The sequence below is a fragment of the Penicillium samsonianum genome (assembly GCF_028829775.1).
Source record: "Penicillium samsonianum strain IBT 33392 chromosome Unknown utg000003l_segment0_segment0, whole genome shotgun sequence".
Lineage (NCBI taxonomy): Eukaryota > Fungi > Ascomycota > Eurotiomycetes > Eurotiales > Aspergillaceae > Penicillium > Penicillium samsonianum.
Genome location: NW_026643261.1, coordinates 6,097,350 through 6,118,195, shown reverse-complemented (window position 1 = coordinate 6,118,195; position 20,846 = coordinate 6,097,350). Strand labels below are relative to the sequence as shown.

At 45.6% G+C, this 20,846-nt stretch overlaps 6 protein-coding genes across 6 annotated transcripts; 2 read left to right on the top strand and 4 right to left on the bottom strand.

Annotated features, from left to right (window-relative positions):
• Positions 1–3,384: 3,384 nt before the first annotated feature.
• Positions 3,385–3,606, bottom strand: N7471_005988 (uncharacterized protein; the record flags this gene model as incomplete). Its single annotated transcript, XM_057278707.1, has 1 exon — positions 3,385–3,606. The coding sequence occupies one exon, from the start codon at positions 3,604–3,606 to the stop codon at positions 3,385–3,387; it is 222 nt and encodes a 73-aa protein (XP_057138317.1).
• Positions 3,607–6,919: 3,313 nt separating this feature from the next.
• On the top strand, positions 6,920–8,218 carry N7471_005987 (uncharacterized protein; the record flags this gene model as incomplete). Its single annotated transcript, XM_057278706.1, has 1 exon — positions 6,920–8,218. One exon carries the CDS (start codon positions 6,920–6,922, stop codon positions 8,216–8,218), a length of 1,299 nt encoding a protein of 432 aa, XP_057138316.1.
• A 1,458-nt stretch (positions 8,219–9,676) lies between these two features.
• N7471_005986 (putative MFS transporter) lies at positions 9,677–11,590 on the bottom strand (the record flags this gene model as incomplete). Its single annotated transcript, XM_057278705.1, has 8 exons — positions 9,677–9,721; positions 9,775–9,913; positions 9,968–10,398; positions 10,454–10,769; positions 10,842–11,043; positions 11,109–11,207; positions 11,258–11,345; positions 11,399–11,590. 8 exons carry the CDS (start codon positions 11,588–11,590, stop codon positions 9,677–9,679), a joined length of 1,512 nt encoding a protein of 503 aa, XP_057138315.1.
• Positions 11,591–13,135: 1,545 nt separating this feature from the next.
• On the bottom strand, positions 13,136–13,971 carry N7471_005985 (uncharacterized protein; the record flags this gene model as incomplete). The annotated part of the gene is made up of 3 exons (XM_057278704.1): positions 13,136–13,503; positions 13,556–13,645; positions 13,698–13,971. The coding sequence occupies 3 exons, from the start codon at positions 13,969–13,971 to the stop codon at positions 13,136–13,138; spliced, it is 732 nt and encodes a 243-aa protein (XP_057138314.1).
• Positions 13,972–15,082: 1,111 nt separating this feature from the next.
• On the top strand, positions 15,083–16,141 carry N7471_005984 (ankyrin repeat domain-containing protein; the record flags this gene model as incomplete). Its single annotated transcript, XM_057278703.1, has 1 exon — positions 15,083–16,141. One exon carries the CDS (start codon positions 15,083–15,085, stop codon positions 16,139–16,141), a length of 1,059 nt encoding a protein of 352 aa, XP_057138313.1.
• Positions 16,142–17,264: 1,123 nt separating this feature from the next.
• On the bottom strand, positions 17,265–20,226 carry N7471_005983 (Tetrapeptide transporter OPT1/isp4; the record flags this gene model as incomplete). Its single annotated transcript, XM_057278702.1, has 13 exons — positions 17,265–17,458; positions 17,521–17,607; positions 17,659–17,776; positions 17,825–18,006; positions 18,054–18,126; positions 18,180–18,786; positions 18,835–19,010; positions 19,067–19,349; positions 19,400–19,530; positions 19,602–19,760; positions 19,811–19,887; positions 19,940–19,996; positions 20,043–20,226. The coding sequence occupies 13 exons, from the start codon at positions 20,224–20,226 to the stop codon at positions 17,265–17,267; spliced, it is 2,328 nt and encodes a 775-aa protein (XP_057138312.1).
• Positions 20,227–20,846: the final 620 nt, after the last annotated feature.

The window sequence follows — 20,846 nt, the reverse complement described above, 5'->3', positions numbered from 1 at the left end:
GTCAACACACCATTCCAGAAAGTGATAGAAACCTTGTTATGGGTTTTCTTCGTAGGACTGCCAATGGCGTCAAATGAAGGCTTTTAGCTCATATACCGAGAGGTCTCTACTGTGGATCATGTCATAGATAAGCCCGTGCTTTGAAGAGGGTAGGTTGGGCGCCATCTTAGTCTGACCACTCGTGATTGATTGTTAAGATCTGCCCGTACCAAGGAAGGCTTCTAAGGTGGGGTATCGAGATGCTAGTAGTATTAACCTACAAGCAAATACACCCCGCTACATTACCAGATTACCCCGCGAAAGAAACAATACAGGGCCCACTGACAGGGGTACTCCGGAGAAATCCGAATAGAGACTAGCTTGTCTTGGCAATTGAGGTTTGAGAAAGATGACAGAAATCTGTCGGTACGACAACGTATGGTCAAAAACAGATATATTGGAATCTCTAACTAACTAAAATGACAAAACCCGCGTTTTCAACAATCTGTGCGGACATAGATGACTAACTGTAATATGCACTTTTGTATGGTATGGATGGTACCAGTTGTCACATGATTTTCTGGGTATTATACCTTGTTTCCACCATGTATTCAATCTTAGTATTCGACAAAAGAACCTAAGAGTGTAAGTGGTGACACCAGTTTCGGGAAGCACTGTAAAGATACACCGGAACAACATACATGAAGTTGTACGACCAAAGCGGAACCTCCACCAGACCAGAACCTTTGCAGTCATAGTTTGTTTGCCATATTCTCGGTCCGCGATTTTAAACAGCTTATCTCAATAGATTAGAGTTACCGAGGCCCTGAGGGTAAAGCACGATGACTTGTGGTTCCAAAGAGGATTCTCCATACTCAAGAGTTCGCAGTAGATTCCTAAGTCATTCACGACTACTTGTTGGCCTGAGGATAGGGGAAACTAGATAGCCCATGCAGTGAGCTTATCGCGTGCGTAATTCAACCGTGGTGGAGACAAAGCGACTTCTAGAGGTATGAAAAAGCCTGTACATAAATTAATGAAAAGCTCCCGTGAAGATTTGAGAAGAATTCTCCGCGCTGAGCTTCAATGGCATCTTGCACGGCCTGATGCCAGCCCAATATTACCGTGCAGCGACATCTGATGGCAGGAACGCCATCATAGTTTCAGAGCATGAGGAGAAGAAGCTTGCGGCAGAGGGTCGAGTTATAAAGGAGAAAAAAACTCCTGCGGAAGGCTCGAGTATTAGACCGGGTAGAGGTTGGCAGGGATCTTAAGCGATCGTTTATTAAGATTCGTTTGGCTCGTTGAAATTAAATCGCCATCAGAAAGTGATGCCTCCTTACAGGCAGTGATAACTTCTGGATGCACGTCCACGCCTTTATCAAACCCCTCGGTCTTGTCCGAAAGAGCTTCTTCCGTGGTGTCCCTAGGTATTACGTACCCCCTCAGTAGCTGCTTTAAGCAATAACGAAGTGTGGGAACCTACTTCGCTCCTAGCTCAGGGCACCTGGTAATTATGCCCGATACCAGTGTCTCCAATAAGTTTGCATGACCAACTATGACGCTGAGATGTGGGTTACGGCTAGAGGCCTCTTCTGCCAGTTTAGCGCGACATATATGAAGAAGTTCAAGCTGACTTATGCTCATTGGTGTTGTACCTCGGTTACAATATATCGCATCCAATAAAAATTGTTTAAGTGGTGTGTTCAATCCAAGAGCAAGTGGCGGGTTGGTAAGGCCATTAATTAAAAATCAGTACACAGTACGTGCTGTTATTACTGACAGCACACGGCGGGGTGACGGTGAATTTATAGGTGATACGAGAACTTCCTCATGTCGAAGGACTATGGTGAGTGGCTAGTCTTTTAGTCCGCGCCACCCAGCAGTAATCTCGAATGTTCCACGTCACCTTACTGAAGAAGGATGGCAACATCAATGTCACGTGTTTAATCACCCTGGCATGACCGCAAAACCTTGGCTGCTTCTCCACTGCCAAACTCTTCATAGATATAGACGCTGATTTGTCTGTTCTCATGTCGCTTGGGCCTTTGGAATCCATATTGATCCTAATCAAGGGATATAACGGTGGTTTGGACGTTTCATCAAAGCAATACACCACATCCATACTTTAGATATTTAACACCGTGGTATAAACCTAGCAATATTTTGCTCTTGGCAGACTTTGGTATATCACAAATGGGCCTTGGGAAGACAATGCCAACTTTTATTCGCGCTTTTCCTCCAAACTTCAGCAGCCTGCTAATATCGGAATCGCATTGTGTTGCTTTGTCATTCGCCCCGTTTTCGTGACTTTCGAGGCAATCCCTCCGGTGATATTATTTCCAAAGAGCCCCAGCGTTAACAGGCTATATACGAAGGGAATATCCTTTTATCTTGAGCAGGTACACCTAATTTCAGTTGCAAACTCTTCGTATTTCTGCTTGGGCGGCATTCATCCGCTTGAAACATGATTGTGCTTACCACTTAGTTCGATAATTGAAAATTGAATGGGTTATAGAATCATTGAGACAGTTGTCGTTTCATGGCCCGGAGTTTATCAAATGAATTCTCATAAGCCTTGAGAAAACATTTATCCTCCGTCGATACATTCGTTCTCAATGGGAGATCTTGACCGGGTTGGCACCATTCCGTTGCACTCGAGGGAGATTCTATTCGGGAAATCGATCTGCCCCGAGGCCTTCGTTCCATGACAATAGTAGATAAAGCTAGAGCGAAAGATATAGCGGATCCGTTGGCAGCAGTTGGCGTTGGCGTTGGCGTAGGGGGAGATTGGTCCATCAAGAGATAACTGCAGGTATCCGGGCAAAAAGAGCCTTCTGATGGATATCTGCCGCAGGTCACACATGGCTCATATTTGCAGGGCATTTTGCGAGACTATCGAAATTGACAATTCTTACTGGGAATACAATACGGAATATAAAACGTTGATAGACTCATTATGGTTCCAGTAGACCACGGGTCTAGCTAGTCATATTAACATGTACCTTATGCAATCGATTATCAGGTAGCAAGTAGCAAATATAAAAACTGCTCAAGTGTGCTGTTCAATCCCTGGCAGTAATGGACCACAATGATATTTTAAAGTTTAAATACCAAAATCATGCTATTGGCTGGAAGTAAGTGCCCCTCGGTTCCAACCATTTAGAGGTGGTCCAATGCAACCTCAACCCGTGGATGAGCACCTTGCTTACCTATACATTTGAGTTTCGAACTTCACTCTTAGTTTTAAAATTGATCGAGACCACAAGCACACGCCACGTCGAGTTGGATGAGTGGTCAGCAAAACCGGCGCGTCGACATGGAAAACGTCATTGATTTCCCCATACTCGCCAGTGGTCTACGTAGTGTCGAATTTGGAAATCATTAGACCTGCGGGAGGGAGCCTCAGGGCTGATTTGCTTCATGAGAGCGAGATGGTGTCTCGACTCGCAACTGGCGGGAGAGAACGTCGTGGCAGTGCTGTAGCTCTGTGAAAGAGGTCTGTTGGTTGCGCTCTTCTGCTTGTCGTCTCCCTTCTGCTTCCTGCTTCTCGCATTTTTCCGCCTGCTTTCGTCCTTCTGCCTTTAGGTAAAAGTCTTTGTAATTTGGAGAGCTCTGGTCGGCCATTGATTTGTTGGAAAGGGGGGAGTCATGCCTCGACGCAAGTGCTTCCGATCAGCTTTCTGCCAGCAGATCCCGGCTCCTGGAAACTGCTTTCTTCCGAATATTATTAACTTTGGCCTCATATTTCAGGCATAATTACTGGCTTAAAGCGGTTAACGTGTTTCACTACCGAGCTGCGCACACCACCGAGCTGCGCACCCAACCTAACCTATTAATTTCAAATGCATATATCTCAACCAAAACTCCATTAAATTAAATACACTAAAATCATCATCTATCTGGACATGCATCTCTTCTATGACCCTGGTTTTTGCATAACCCGCATGTTGGTAATGCTCTCGTTCGTGGCTGTAAAGGTGGCGAAGGCCTTCTTCGCCGGAGGCGGGGGGTGCTTCAACTACTGCCATCGGCTCAGTAATCAATTGAGAAGCTTCTTGAACTGAGAGCCCTGCTTCAGCTGGTATCTGCCTTCGGGATCGAGTGCGCTTTTGCTTCTGCTTCTCGTTGGCGGCGCGTAATTCCTTGTTTTCTTTAGCAAGTAAGATAGCACCTTGCATTGTAAGACGGAAGCCTTTCACAAGCTGGTTTAATGCTCGATCTGACGGGCTAGGTGGACTTCGAGATCTTGTACGAAGTAAAGCTTTAATCGATGAAGCCTGTCGACGTAGTTCTTTCTCCGTAAAGGGGGTTTTCGGTGTAAAATTCCGGCTTGATTCACTACCCCGGCTAGGGGGGGGGGTTGGTGTTCGAAGCCGAATATTTAGCTTTGAAATCACTTGATCAGGTGAAAACGGTACTAAACCGGCAGCTCTAAAGCTGCTTTTAATAGTATCCGTTTTAAAAGCTTCAATTCGAGCCTCTAGGTATGCTTCGAGGAAATCAAGTTTATCAATATGATTTATCCCAACCCGCATTGTTGATTCAACCAGCCGGCCGTACGCACGTTTTAACACCCCAAAACAGCCGATATCGAGAGATTGTAAAAGGTGAGAGGAGTGCGGAGGCATACAGATTGGAATAATATGATTTTTCTCACAGATTTCATCAAACTTCGGGGTTAAATGGCTTCCGTGACCGTCAAGTACTAGAAGCCGATACCTCCCCTTCGTACGTGAAAAAGTAGTAGGAATAAAGAGCTTTTCAAGCTAGCGAAGCCCGATTTCATCGGAAGTCCAACCGTTAGGACTTACTTCAAGGCGCCAATCTTTCGGAAGGCCTTTAAACCAGGATTCAAGGAAGACCTTTCCTTTAAAAATCACACACGGAGGAAGCACCCAGCCGGAAGCACCCGTACACTCAATCACCGTCACCCACTCTCGATTTCTAGGTTGTAAAAGTGCTCTCCGGCCGTAGTAATCACTCCTCGTGATAACTTTCGTAGTTGGCGTTATTAATCCTATAGCAAAACCGGTCTCGTCAAAGTTATAAATGTCATCGGGATCGATTCCAAATTGAAGGATCGTTTTTTGAACCAAATCAAACCACTCGCTAATGATTTTCTGGTCTTCACATTTCGCACGCTCGTAATTATATCGTTTCGAGAACCGAGAGGAGAGGAGAGGGCGCCTTTTAACGAACTTCGTAACCCAATTTTGGCCGACCGAAAGAACCGGTATAGATCCGCGCTTTTCGAGCAGAAGATTCGCCATTTCTCGTACCATAGTAGGCCGGGGGGCTGCTCCACGAGAATCCATAGAGAGTATCCATTTTTGAAGAGATTCCTCTTCGAGCTCTGTCAATTTATGACTATTAGCGCGGGTTTCAGCGCGAAAAGTAGTGCCACGAAGACGCGACCGGAGGGTTGATTCAGGCACTTCAAAACGGCGTGCTGCTTCGCGAATAGCGCTAATTTCTTGATTTTTAAAAGCCTGGGTAGCTAATAAAATCCTACCCTCTTGCTCTATTGAATTTCTAGAGCTTCGGGAGCGAATTGGTGGCATGGTGGGTGGTTAAACTAACTAAGATCTAATTCCTGGACGCGTTTTGGGTGGGGTGCGCAGCTCGGTGGTGTGCGCAGCTCGGTAGTGAAACACGTTAGCGCTTGTCTTTTACTCTAATCAGAGTCGCCACGCCAGCTCCTTCCCGAATCAGTTTTCAATACAGTAACGCTGCAGAATCCCTGCCACTGTTATCGAAGTACTAATTTATCTGTCATATATCAAGGATCATGCTCTTGTTCCTAGAGCTACGAGTGGTCTGGGATCAGTGCTTAAAGCTCCTAGAGGTAGGCATCCTCGCACCCCCCCCCCCCCCAAAAAAGATTACCCATGTTATATGCGTCCGATGGCTCGACTTTCTGCTTGCGCAAATCGTATTTGAAACTTCCTTTGAACTAAAAGGGTCATTGTCGTCCGTATCGATAGTAATAGCTACTAAACATTATAACTAACCCTATATAGGAATATTAGCCGGTGGAGCGGCGCCTTGGATTGTTCCATTTCGTCTACTACCGTTAGCTCGTATAGAACACTAAACATGAACTCAACATAGTCATAATCTCCATTTTCTTGCCCTAAATAGCCAGGGAGAATATCGGTTATGCTCATGTTGTGGTTATGTACCTTGTACATGAAATTCCTATACAAAAGATACTTATTCCTTGCAATTTGCATATCCGGTGTGGCTCACAATCAGAGCGAAGGTGTGTAGGGCGCGCTTGGCACGATTATTTGGAGGCAATGCACATAATGGAGTTTGTCTCTGAATGCATGTCATTATATTCCTTGTATACCCCTGAGGCTGACCGGAATGGGAGACAAAGCCGCGTATATCATTGGGATTGCTCAAAGAGATATTTTCTTTCTTTGAAGAAAAATGCCCTAATTGGGATAGTCATCTTGAACTTGACAAAGGGCTAAGTGCACTATTATGATCAATAACACGAGACTCGTTGTAGCTGGACAAAGATCAAATGAATGCCATTGTCTATATTTCCTTAGAGGACGTCGATTCATGGTCTTAAAAACCAGTCACTGGCCCCGATGCATCTAATAAATAGCGTTGATGATACCCATCCTGTAGTGTAAAGCATTCACAGTTTCGCCATTTCCTCGAGGCCTTTTGTGATCTTGTTTGTTCACACGGAAAGAGCAAACCAGCGCGTTCCTTCCATATTGACAACACAAACACTACGGTAACCTACCACCTCTTCCTAGATACCACCTTGTTTATATTCTAACCTTTGCTTCACGTAAACATACGATCCTAAGGTCACATACTATTCGACTACAGACATCACTTGCCATTACTTGCATACCAACACGACATATCAATCTGGATATTTACACCAACGGATACCACAAGTGATCTCATCAATATGCCTTCTCCTAAGGTTTGCCATGTGGTTCCTCTGAATATTGTGTCAAGGCGTGATAGAAACTTACATGAATCCTCTTCAACCCAGAACACTTCGTTTGATGAGCTCCTGCGCCGGTGCAATTTTGACTGGGCTGAAGATGTAGAAGACGCCGAGATCAGCGGTAATTTGCCCATGGCCGCTACGTCAAACTTTCTTGATTACTCCTTGCCAAAGGCAAACCTCCACTATGGAATCCATCCCACTCCTCGTCATCTCCCGTATCCAAAGTACAAGCCATCACTTCCAACTGTTTATGAAGAGGTCTGGAATGAGCCATGGGGCTGGGTACATGGCACCCCAGATATGACCTCTAGCCTTTCGGAGAGAATATTTGAAGAGTCCCACGATGATAGTGGTACTACTGAGCTCTCAACTTACGAGTGGTCTCTCACCAATGGTGAGTTAGCCCAGGAACTGCTTACAGCCAACAGCGAGCCAGAGCTCCATTTAGTTGCGCAACAATCTATCGACAACATCTTTGCGGACCGTCAAGCATGGATGGATGCCGATGCAGAAATTCATCATTTCAATTGGATGGGACTACGAGTCTACACCCACAGCGCGACCTCCCCGTCTGATTCGCTAGCCATTATCTTCGTAAAACCCAAGAACCCACAGGGAGGTTCTATGTGGAGAGTTCAGTCAGTTCTGAACCGAGCCGCACAGTACATTGACCCGGTGCTTGTGTTTTTGGATGACACAAACGAAAGTTTGTTTGAACTCCGGGGCTCAGAGCTTGTTCGTGCATCCACTGGACGTGTTTTCAAATTTTATTCACCTCATGGGAGGTGGATGGAGGGTTCGAGCGATACGAGCGACGAAACCATGATTGATTTTGGCAACACCCGGACTTACGAAGCGACAGGTTTGGCCGTTGGAAATGGCTTTGTAGAGTCGAGTGCCATTCACTCACTGTCAAAATGGACTGAATGCCGTGACGAAGCCTCTCATAATACCTCTGGGGGGTTGAGTCAGCTTCCCCGAAGGATGACTTGGGTACGGAATCCTTCGCCACTGCGACAATGCGAATCAATTTCAGACCCGGAACACTCTGATTGCCCAAGCCCACCAGCCACCAGGCAGGTAAAGAGGCCTCCTCGTAAGATCACAACTTGTGTCGCTGGGGCACCCTATGAGGAATATTTTTCCTTCCCGACTCCTGTCTTTGGTCGACGTAGTGCAATCAAAGAAGCATTCGGAAAGGTGCAGCGGGGATTGAAATCGATTCTCAGGTCACTCAAGCACACTCTGCGTTAGCGACTTGTCCCTCTTCTTACTGGTCGGACAACTTTTGGTTTGCATTCAGTTTCAATTGTTTGGATGTTGAACTCACATTTGGTAGGTTTCACTTTGCTCCTTGATTGACGTCTCTTTTGGATGGAATCAGATTTGAGCTCACTTTTTGGATTTGTTCAGCATCAACTCTCATTTGGGGGGAACATTTTGGCTTTTCTGGTCTTCTTTTGGAATGTCCATGTGGCATTGATATTTGAAATTTATTGTTGACAAAATCCGGAAATTGAAAAAGAGGGTGGTGTCTGTTATGCTGTCTCTCTTTCTTTTCCTTTATCTATCAGGTTATGTTATCTTTGTGCTAGTTTCATATCCCGATGAAAGCTGAAAGCCCATCATTCCTTTTTTTAATTTTCATTGTACGAGTTGTCAAGTGATCAGGCGTCATTGTTTTATAAGCGCATGATACCCACGTTAAAGTCCATGAGTCCCTATTAAATAAGTTATCGATGCTTCCTTCAATATCAAGTAGGTAAGTAGGACGCGTACATGTTTTGAAGTTCAAGTCTTATGAGCAAGGCGAGTGGTTGGGTATATATAATTACATACTTCATGGGAGGCCTTCCGGGCTGGCAACCAATGTTACCAGCGGTTCGAAGGATGTCCGATGCAATCCGGTAAGCCCAAAGCGACTTCAACCATGAGCCACAATGTCCAAGTTGTATATACAAAATTTATCTGGGTTTTGGCTGTAACCCGATAGAGGGAGTTCAACAAGTAGACGCTCATCATAAAACCATACCAACCACACTGCTTTCGGCTAAGCCTGCATGAATGGGAGGGAAACTGCAGATGGAGTCGGAATTCGTTCATAGACTGGTTGGCCAAACCAGTTCTAATGGTGAATGGAGGCATCCTGACTGCCACTGACTGATCTGTATTCATATTCGTCGAAGAACTCATCTGGCTCTCAGGCCTGACTGGCCCTGGTACCTTGACTGGCTGTGGAATCCAAACTGGTTCTGACAGCTGGACTTGCTCCAAAGACCCAAAGACCCAAAGAAATATAGGAGATTGATCAAGTCCAGTACCTCAACTGGCTGTAAGGACTCGATGGAAGAGCAATCATTGAGCGCCATGGCCCCGCTAGCAGGGGACCTACAGGCGCTGGACGCGAAGACCTGACGTTCTTGATTCGTTTGTTGATAATGCGGTCTAAGGTTCAACCTGTTCACATTGAGAGAAGGAAGGGACCACGTTACGCCGGTATGAACATCAAGAGCGTGTATAGATCCTCTTATAAAGTCTAGGCACTATTAGTCTCCTAGTATCTTGAATCAGTTATTGAGCGATTTGGATTGACTTTAACTTTCGATTTAAATTTGCTTCACTTTATTTCCAAGGACATTCATTATTTCTAGCATTTCCGTCATATTTTGAAGAGAGCAATAAGAATTTTGAAGTGAAAGCTAAAGTTTTCGCTTATAGAACATATCTAAACCCTTTGTTGTCGATCTCCGTTTTGTCCTTGAGGATATGAGTTAGCTTATCTCAAGGCTTCATGGAACTCAAAAACTCACCAGCATGCCATTTTCAACACCTTCTGCCTCAACCTCCTCGCCATTGATTGCTTCGCGGTCTCGACGCTTGTTCTCAAGGTACATATAAATATACAAAGCGACAATGCAGGCGAGCTTTACTGCATAGCCAGCGAGCATCCTGTAGATATTCTCAGTCAGTTGAATGCACACACGAAGACAAATGGTAACATACGCAATATAAGCACTGTTGTATCCAGGGGCCTCGCTGGACTTGAAAGTCTGAGGTCCAATAATATTTCCCACGCAGTATCCAGTGAACAACAAGGCACCGGTGACTTGCTTCTTAGTGTATCCAGCAATGTTGGAGCTAACGATTGTCAAACTCATGCTGAATCCCAAGCCTTGAAAATAGCATAGCCAAAGTGCAACAAGGCGGCCCCATTTGTTGGTGTCTGGTAGTCCGACAAGAAGACCGGATCCAATGATACAGACCGTGCAGGCAAAGATCATGCATGCAAATCGTGAATGGAATTTTCCATCGAACTTTGTTGCGATATAACCCCCGAGAAGCAGAGTGATGAACTGAACAGCACCGCCGGGGATTTGAAGATATTGAGTTCCAAGCGTATCAAATCCGAAAGTGCCTACGATGATGGAAGTAAACTGCTTTAGTTGTTAGCTTCCCTCACATCGACCTAGCAATTACAGGAATACATACACTGGTTAACGCCGAGTTCGGGACTTGTGCGCCAATTGCCATGACGAACAAAAGCCAGGTCTTCGGATCTTCGGCCGCTTGTCGGACCTGATACCATTTAAACTGACTGCTTTTGACACCTTGCCGGTTGATAGCGACACGCTCAACAGCTATGGCTCGCTCACGCTCGCTGAGAAATTTGGCAGTTGACGGAAGGTCGGGGAGAAATATCAAGGCAATAACTCCTACTGCGATGGAGAAAGCTCCAAAAATGAGGAAGACGTACATCCATCGTGGAAGTCCAGTGGTGATATGTCCGACTGCATAGCCAATAAGTCTATATTCAATTAGTTTTCGGGTGTCATTTCCAATATAATCGGGTAGAGGTGGGTAGTTGCTCGTCACTTACCCTCCGAACATTGTCGCGATACCATTAGTGCAGTACCATGCCTCTAGTCTCAGGGGTTGCTCTTCGGATGTGTACCACATGCCGGTCATCAGAACAAATCCAGGAGTTACAACTGCTTCGACCATTCCTAAAAGGAAGCGGTTGATTGCGATTCCAGCAAAGTTGTAGCATGCGGGTGTGGTCATGAGCAAACCACCCCATACTATTTCTCTTAGCATCCTTCTGGTACTGAATACACATTCTTAGTTCTCATAGGGTATCTCTTACTTAATGTGGTGATAGCAAGGAATTTGCCGACGGGCAGCTTTTGCAATGCTAGACCCGCAGGCCATTGCGCAATGAGGTATCCGAAGTAGAAAATGGAGCCTGATCGGATTAGTCAGTTGAATTATACGCCCTCGGAATAGAAAACTCACTAAGCCATGAATATTGTTGTCCCTTTAAGTGTGTTCCTTGCTTCAAGCCGTATACAGAGGCAAAGTTGATGCTGTTCTTGTCCAGATACTGCATGGGATTAGTATTTGGATTGCAACGAGCGAGACACGCGATATTCCCACCTGCAGCATGTAGATTAAGAACAGTAATGGAATGAGGCGTATATCGATCTTGCGCAGGACCCTTTTCGCTTCCTCCCTTGTGTATTCGAGACCTTGATGTTGTTTATAAAACTCATAGTTCTCATCCCGTTCTGATGTGGTTGATGAGATAGGAGGCGATACTGTTAGTCCAGCTTCTTTTTGCAAGGCCATTATGTCGATTCTTCTCGGTTTCTCAATCTCAACAGGTTAAAGACAAATGCAAAGACAGGAAGAGGCAGAGTTTTATAAAATCACACGCTTGACTGGCGGCACGGTCCAGGTGGATAATTGCACAATAATATCGAGGCCACGGCCCACGAAACCTAGCAGGGAAGGTTATATGGAGAAAGTGGGGATATAATATTCAAGCTAAACTTTAAGGAGGTTATTTCGGCAATGTGATAGAATGCTTGGTTCTACAGCCGTACAAGTGAAATCTAAAGTGTCGATGGATGCCTTAATTGGCAACTTGGGTGTTTTGAGTAGCCCACTTAACGTACACTGCTCAGTATTCAACGTAACAAATCGAACACTGTTTCTAGTAGGAGTGACGTACCTGAGAGCGTCGGGTGGTTCAAACCACGCGGGTGGAGCCATCCGTGAATCACGACATCATCGCCGCAATTGCGCGTTTCTAGGGCCATATGAGCAACTTCCATCTAGAATCCTGTCGCAATTGGCTTGACACTCGGAGATTTGCCGTGCCGGCAGAAGAAACAAAAAACCTCTGCACAATAATCGGGTTAGGTTCAAAATCTTGTTCGCTACGGAATCTGAGTGAGACTTTCATCCAAAGAATATACATTTGGCTTGGCACACGCGCTCGGCCCCCCTTAGATATTTCATCGAAATTTCGAGTTAAGATTGAGATACTGAGTACTAAGTAAATTATTGTTTCTTTCGCGATGGGAGTCAGGAATCTCTGCCATCCCATTGAACGACCTTGCACTCAAACATCTCCAGCGAGTATTGGATTTCTGTGTAGGTGCCAATCCATGGTATAGTCCCTGGTTATATCCCTGGCTATACCTCCATGTATACCCTTATAGTGGAATTAATAATATTGTGGATGCATGCGGCTTATACTATTATCCGACAGGGCATTGGAAAAATGATCCCGAGATCCCGAAAGATGCGTCCTTGAATAATTGAGAAGAATTTCTGAGTGGTCAAAATAAAGAGGTGTTCTTGGAGTTCATGAAGGAGATGCTTCAATGGAAACCAGAAGATAGAAAAACGGCCAAGGAACTATTGCAGGACCTTTGGCTTAATGGCCATTCGGACTAGTTCAGAGAAACGGACAATCAGATAACAGATAGAACAATATATGCAAGCCCTTCTATGTACTATCCAATTTTAAAATACACTAACCCCAAGGTGGCTGGTAATTAAATTAAAATAACAGTACTAATGGATCTATGTATGCACACATATGTATTGAGGTAGCAGAAGCCTATATTCAATGAACAAATTCCCTAAACGGTATACAGATGGATACGCCTAGTTACTCCGTATAGCTACTTGCTTTGAGACACGGAACAGAGGGCATCAGCACAAAGAAGCGTACGTTATGATTGACAGCAATCTCGGTATATGGCTTTACTACTACTCAACATATAGTATACCTCGGTAAAAGGACCCGAACTTGAAAGGAAAGCAGAATTATTCCGGCTCTGGAGTATTTGCAACTCCAGTACATGTCAACGAGAAGTAGCACTAGAACTTCTTCTGGTACTTCAACTTCTCGAGATCGTCAAGATCGTCGACCCGGATGCGTGAACTGCGCACTTCGGGATTGGCTAGGATCAACTCGTACACATTCCCAAAGTCCGATGATTTCGTCACCCCATGCTGGACCGCGAGTTCATCCACCTCGACACGAAACGCAAGGTATATTTCGTTGAAACGGACGTTCGTGGACACGTTCTCACGGGCGGCGGCCGTGGTCATGGAGAACAAGGCACCTTGCGTCATGGCCGGCATCGGGCGAATTGCCAAGTCGCCCTGCGCCCCGGTGCAAATCGTCCATGTGCTGGCAGGATTATTTTGTTCCAGCAGATAGCCGATGGTATCCCGATAGGCGACTGCAAAAATTATGTCAGAAGAAATAGGGATATCAGGATTAGAAGTGGTTACAGAAATTGGCTTCAAAGGAGACGTTAAAATTCCTGCGTAGCTGGGTGGTGGTGATCTCCTGGAGGGGAGTTGTAGTGTATTCGCCGCCAACTTGAAAATGTCAGTGAATATGGAATCTTTGAGAGGATTGTCGGGAACCAACCGCTGGAAAACACATGCTGGAAACCCGGCAGCTTGCCCTCTCGGACTTTATCAACAACACCCTTTATCCCTGAGTCCGAGAGAACATTGGCTTCGACGAAGGTGATTCCATTCGATGACCCAATGTACTTCACGAGTTTGTCCGCTGAGGCTTGGTTGCGGACAACGGCCAAAACGTTGCGCTTGGAGCACAAGGCAGCGGTGACGGCTGAGACGCCGATATTTCCAGTGGCTCCGATGACTAGAACGGTCTCCATGATAGATTTGAGCGACATTGATGGAAAATGAAAAGTTGGCCGGTTCGATTTTATATTACATGTTCTTTGCCTTAACACGTCCATACAAGAACAAGAACCTTGGCAATGCTCGATGACCGATAAATCCGCGTGTCGGCGTTCGAAAGACGCGAGCCGGCTAGCGATGACACATCGATGCAAATGGGCTCTTCCCCATACAGTTTCAATACACTAAATCCGGGACGCCGGAGTAGGTAGTCCAATAGAAATAATTATGGCATGGGCTGCCTGTGTACCCCTGTCGCAGTGCATAGCGAGCATTCAGGACTTTAGTCCTATTAGCTTTTAGGATTCACCGCTTGTGTCTCCAGTTACTTTAATTGTTATATTAATCTAATAAGAAGTTTGCATAGATTTATAGTAAGGTAGGCATTTATATAAAAGTAGAATAGTTGGCCGATTATATGGCCTCTATACTTAACGACATAGTGCGTAATTTAAATGTCGAGTTATTTTATACTAATATTACATCTAAACCTTATGATTACGATTCCATTATTATATATTTATAATTTCTTTAACGATGCCTATTTAGTTCTCTTTTAAACCTCAATTAAACACAATACAGTACTTCCGGGAATTGGTGTCACACCTACACACTTTCTTTGTTTCTCCAGCCATAGTGCCAAGAAACGCTAAGCTATTTCAGGAATAGACAAAATAATATCTCGACGACGTCGGTGAGAAATGGGGAACACCCACTGCACTTAAAACATCCGCTACCCTGCTGCCCCTCGTTTCCCGCTCCCAAGGGGCTCAGCATTATCACCTCGATCTTTCTACTGTTCCCCTACAAGATTGCGCCGATACTCCTATCAAACTTCTTGGATGGAAATGCATATATCCAGGAAGTCAAAAAAAACTCAGTTTAGACGGAACTATTGGTGTCTGGAGAATGAATTCTCTCCTCTATCTGCCCTCGGAATTAGTTCTAGTAATAGTGACATTCCTGGGGACAGAGAGAGAAATCAATTCATTATGTCAAACCAATAGACAATTATACAATCTCCTAAATCCGTACCTCTATCGGCGACATTCAAGTTTCGCGCTGGTATGGGCTGCCAAACTGGGGACCGAAGCCACAGCTCGGATGTCAATACAAGAAGGGGCCGATGTTGGAGTGAGGGATCACCGTGGTCGAAGACCATTATGCTGGGCCGCGGGAAATGGCCACAAGGCTGTGGTGCAGTTATTACTTGGGACTGGACGGGTGGACGTGAGCTCAACGGACTCCTGGGGTCGAACACCACTATGCCTGGCCGCGACAAGTGGTTCTGAGGCTGTGGTGCAGTTATTACTTGGGACTGGACAGGTGGACGCGAGCTCAAAGGACTCCTGGGGTCGAACACCAGTATGCTGGGCCGCAATAAATGGCCATAAGGGGGTGGTGCAGCTATTATTTGAGACTGGGAAGGCTGATGTGGACTTAAAGGACTCTGAGGGCCGGACACCGCTATCCTGGGCCGCGGCATATGGTCATAAGCCAGTCGTGCAACTATTACTTGGGACTGGACAGGTGAACGTGGACTCAATGGACTCCGAGGGCCGAACCCCATTATCCTGGACTATGGAGAGTGGCCAAGACTCGATGGCGCAGCTATTACTTAGGACTGGAGAGGTGGATGTGGACTCAAAGGACTCTGAGGGCCGGACACCGCTATCCTGGGCCGCGGAATGTGGTCAAGATGCGATGGTGCTGCTATTACTTGGGACACGGAAAGTTGACGTGGACGCAAAGGACTCCTGGGGCCGAACACCATTTTCTTATGCCGCAGGGAGTGGCCATAAGGCGGTGGTGCAGCTATTACTTAGGACGGGACAGGTAGATGTGGAGTCGAAACATTCTGGAGGTCGAACGCCATTATCCTGGGCCGCGGAATGTTGGTATAAGCCAGTGGTGCCAGTGATACAGCTATTACTTGGGACTGGACAGGTTGACCTGGACTCAAAGGACTCTGAAGGTCGAACACCATTATCCTGGGCCGCGGAGAAAGGTAATGAGGCGGCAGTGAGGCTATTACTTGAGACTGGGAAGGTGGGCGTGGACTCGAAAGACTCCGAGGGCCGAACACCATTATCCTGGGCTGCAGAGAAAGGTGATGAGGCAGTGATGCAGCTATTACTTCGGAGCAAGATGGACGTTGACTAGTAAGGACTCCGAGAATTATATACAGTATTATTATCCCAGGCTGTGCAAAACGGCGGTTATGTGGTGGTGATTACAGTACCATCATTGTTCCTTACATACTAAATGGTTTTTATAAGGGCCGTCAATAAACGTTGTAGAAGAATATATTGGACGAATATCTTCGCATCTTGGCTCAAGATATATTATCATCCGTCTGTACGAGACCGATATGTAATTTATCTTCGTAACATTTTGCATTTATTGTATGACTATGGGAATACAGTGAAACTTAGAAGCTACTATCTACGGTCTTGGCTTTATCGTGGACCGAAAGAGAAGCTGTGTAGCTCTAAGCCGTGCCCAACACTGCCTTGTTATTATAGGGGACGAGAAGATGGGCCTGAGCAGCCAACGTGGTCCCGGAAGTCAAGGATTTCTGAGTTGGCAAAAGCTGGTCAACCACGACAAGGTCAAATCCACGTTGTGCAGTGTCGAAGGGGAAGGTAAGCTTCTCAAGGAGAAATTAGGTATCTCCGACAAAAATCCCGGTTTCGAACGCGCCGTCCGCTCCTAACGCGCCTTGCAATTCTACTTCTCCTACCTACTTCTCCGACGTTCCTTTTCGGATTAAGTGGCTTTGTCTCAACGGCCATGGCTTTTACTTTTGCTTTACGTGTCTTCATGCTCTGTTTCAAGGGTTCATTCTATGCCATTTCGCTTCATTGCTTAATGGTTGGTTATTACGGGATAGTCGGGTTTTATCTTGATATTGAAATGCATGGATATTTAAATTCATTTAAGCAAAAGGAAACGGGGCTCATCTGTAGTCAAATCACGAAGTTTAAGTCTTAATCATTCAAGAAGAGGAATGGTGGATTGCTGTTGAGGTAATTAACCGTCGTCTTCTCGGAAATATATGGACCTGGAACAGCCGGATACAGCCCTCTGTTAAATTGAATGACGCTTTCTACGATGATGGGTTTGTTTCTAGCTTCTTAGAGTGGAAAATGACTACATTAAAAGTGTTAGGAGTAAACTAAGCATGCATGTTTGGCCGTTTGATGCTTCAATTTCTTGGGAGTAATAACAGAGTCTACTGGTGCCAGGCGTGCCTTATATGTTTCAAGCGTATACAAACTCTCAATCAAAACTCGCCAGGCCCCTTTCCGAAAAAGCTCCCTTTGGGAACGGTCAACCAAGGGACGGATTTCGTATCGTAAGTATTGGACCCCACTGTGTTTCCCCACCAGTTGAAAGTGATGGCGTGGTAACCTAGCGCGAAGAAAATGATGATCGTTGCAATAGCAGTGCCGGTATCCATGGCTGCTTGGAGCAAGTCTACCCACGTCGTGAATTAGTCACTTATTCCCAAGAGTAAACTTAAAAAAGTAGAATCTTACAGTTGTAACGCTTCCACCAGTCAAATGCACGCTTGCGGATCAGGTAATTAAAGATAAAACCGACGATGAACCAGAGGGAGTATTGCGCTGTTTAGTCAGGTTAGAATAACTCCATTACGAAAATTTCGGGAGACATACTGGTGTTTGCGGGAGGAATATTGCCTGCCGCATTGAAGAAAATCGGAACGTTGATATAGCGAACCCAGCTGTTGGGGTAGCGGCGGTAAATGAGGTACACAAGTCCAGTAACAACGGGCTGGAGAGTTAGTAAAGGAAAACCAAATCAAGATATTTGAAAACTCACTCCGATGAGGAAGAAGTAAACAAGGCCGTTATACACCTGTCCAGACTGGAACATCCGCTGTGGACCAATAGTACCCCAAATTAAGGAAGCGTTGTACATCACTTTGGCACCGTTGCATGTGAAGCGTTCCTTGTTAGTTGGTTCGCAAAGGCCATTAATGTGTCCAAGCATCCATCGTAAGACTGTTCTCGTTAGAAAATTGTATTGCAGATTTGATAAGACATCATACCTCCGGTCTGAGTTGCTGTTGCTAGAATACTAGCATAGATCTGGCCAAAGAACAGAACACGAGGAGGAATTTTCTAATGAATCAGTAAAATTCGACAAGCACAGGGCAAAAAGGGAATAGGCATACCATGTATTGCCCGAGCTTCAAATCCTGAGCAAAATCCATGCCATGTTTGACTGCATTATAGCCGTAGCACTTCACCATCAGATTAGCGATAGGCTTTCCGGGCCAGGCGTATCCGGCGATCATCTCCGTAATGATATTGAGGAACACGCGCTGGTTTGTCGTTCCTTGCAGAAGACCCTCAGGGACAATTAGAAGCATTGCCAATCCGAAGCAAACCACGATAAATCCCCAAACCGGCAGCTCTGTGTCCCAGTATGTGGTCGTCAAGATACCAAGTCCCAACACCACTACGGTGAGAACTCCGTACCACCATTCTGGGACCTCTTTATATTGGCGCATCAGTCGACGGTGAATATCTTCACCTCCATGTTGTGAATTCTTAAACCTGGCCCAAATTTCAGTGCCATTGTAAAGGTAGGTGTGTACCACGATTGCGGTGACCGCAGCGAAAGATAGTCCATAGGTCAGAGAATAAGACATTGAGATGTACATTGGAGAGTATTCTTTGTACTTGCTCTCGCTGAAGTCTAAAGATGCGTCGAGCACACGAGATACGTTGTATGTGCTTCCCGTGTTGTCGAATGTGCCCGACGAGAGGAGAGGAAGGCTGGACCATCAGTATATTAAAATTCCGTTCATCAGACTGGAAACTTACTATGCGCTATACCATACATTAGAGTAGTACAGAATCGGCGATAAGAAAAGGTAGAAGAACACGACGACAGCGAAGGCATTGCATGTGATGTAGAAGGGGGTCATGAGGGGGAAACCGGCGTAGTTGATTTGTGTCCAGTCGATACTGATAGGTATCAGACCTAATCCGGAATTCATCTAAGCAGAATGAGGTCAGTTTCACATGGGGATTGAAACGATTTTTTCGAACGTACTCCGAATATCGTGTTGACCTTCTGGTTGTGAGGCGCAATCCATGTCACAAAAGAGAAAGCGCTCAAACTTGTCCAGATGTAGTCCGGGAACCAGAACAGAACAAATGCGAATGCCGTAATGTAGGCAAAGAAGCGATACCGGCTAATAGTCCAACCATTGGCTGGCGTACGGCTCTCAGGCTCATGTAGTGCCCGGAAAAGAACAGTGGATGACAGCGAAGTAGGCCAGACCAAGGCAGCAGGGTACACAATCCAACGGCGGGCAAGACCTGTCAGACCAAATCTAGGAAAGATCAGTGACTGAATAACATGGAAAAATCAGAATCCACTTACCCAATCATCTGGGTTGTTAAAAGGTATAGGAATGAGAAGCCGGCTCCGAGGTCGCGGTTCCAGTACACAGGACTGACGATGGCTACCAAGGCACCTTGTGCATAAGCCGTGGTAGCGCTGATATTGACACACTGTTTTGGTTTGTTAGATGTAATTCATAATCAAGGAATTTTTACGACAGTGGAAATTTGTTTTTACTTACAATAACAATGAAGGCATGCTCCTTGATGGTAAATTTTCCTGGATTGATGTCGAATGAAAGTTTTCCTAAAGGAACCCTCCATCTTGGAAGTTTTTCCCATGCTCGGCCAATTGGGAAGACGAGGATTTGAGCGACAACATAGCCTATTACGAGGGAGGGCTAGGATATGTTAGTAAATACCGATTTGATTGGAGCGAATTGAAACATACATATCGTAGGCCGAAGAATTGATTGACTCCGGAGAAAAGTATAACAAAGATCGTCATCAATATCCAGGCCCGAACAGCTGTGATGGAGGATTAATTCAGCCCACCTAACTTAGAAAATTAATCACTTACTATTACAGGCGATGGTGGGATCATCTTTGTTGGACACACAAGCCGCAACCTCCGGAACTGAGATGTATTAACATCAGCTGGTGGGATATATGGGTCAACATACAAGGTGACTGGTCTCCCTCCACACTCCATTTGAACGCTTCTACTGGTGTGAGCTCTGTGAGCTCTGCTCTGTCGGATTTGTACAGCCATTCTCCCGGATCTTGATTAGTATGTTCGGATTCGAGATCTGCCGCCGGCGCCTCCGATATATTTAGATCCTTAGCAGGATCTTTGGAAGTCGCCATAGCTGAAATGCTTGAACTTTTTCCGAGCCGAGCCGTGGAAAAGAAAAGTGATGGTACGAGAGATAGGAAAGACTGGAAGCGGAGCTCTTAATATCAGTTCGCAGCTGGTCCTTTTGTTCTTGCGTGGCTTAAGCCAAGCTAGGAAGCAAAAGTGACGATAGATCCACCCAGAATGGCAACAAGTTGCCTGCGACATATAAATACGCCAAAGCTTTAAAGTCTAAATCTATAGGGCTTCATACTAACTTGGGTAGTATCACCGGCTGAGCTATGAACATTTGCTGACGCACGCCAGCAAGACTAGACAAGTCCGGCTTCCGACTGCCGTGTTTTTTACCATGTTGTTGGGGATGTCTCACAAGATTCCAACTATTTACAGTATTTATTATTATGCTAATAGTATGCCTGCAGCAAAACTACATTTGAAAATAATTGGTGGAGGATCATTCCTCCCCCGAGGCGTTATCTAACAGTATCCAAACCTGGCCCGGGCGAGCACACGACACATTGACATAGGTGGGGGTAATCTTATACGTTGAGAATATTCCAAAACCACTTATATATGAGAGATATTGTAATTTCAAGTAGCAAGAGTGGCAAAGGAGGAAGTACATCGCAAG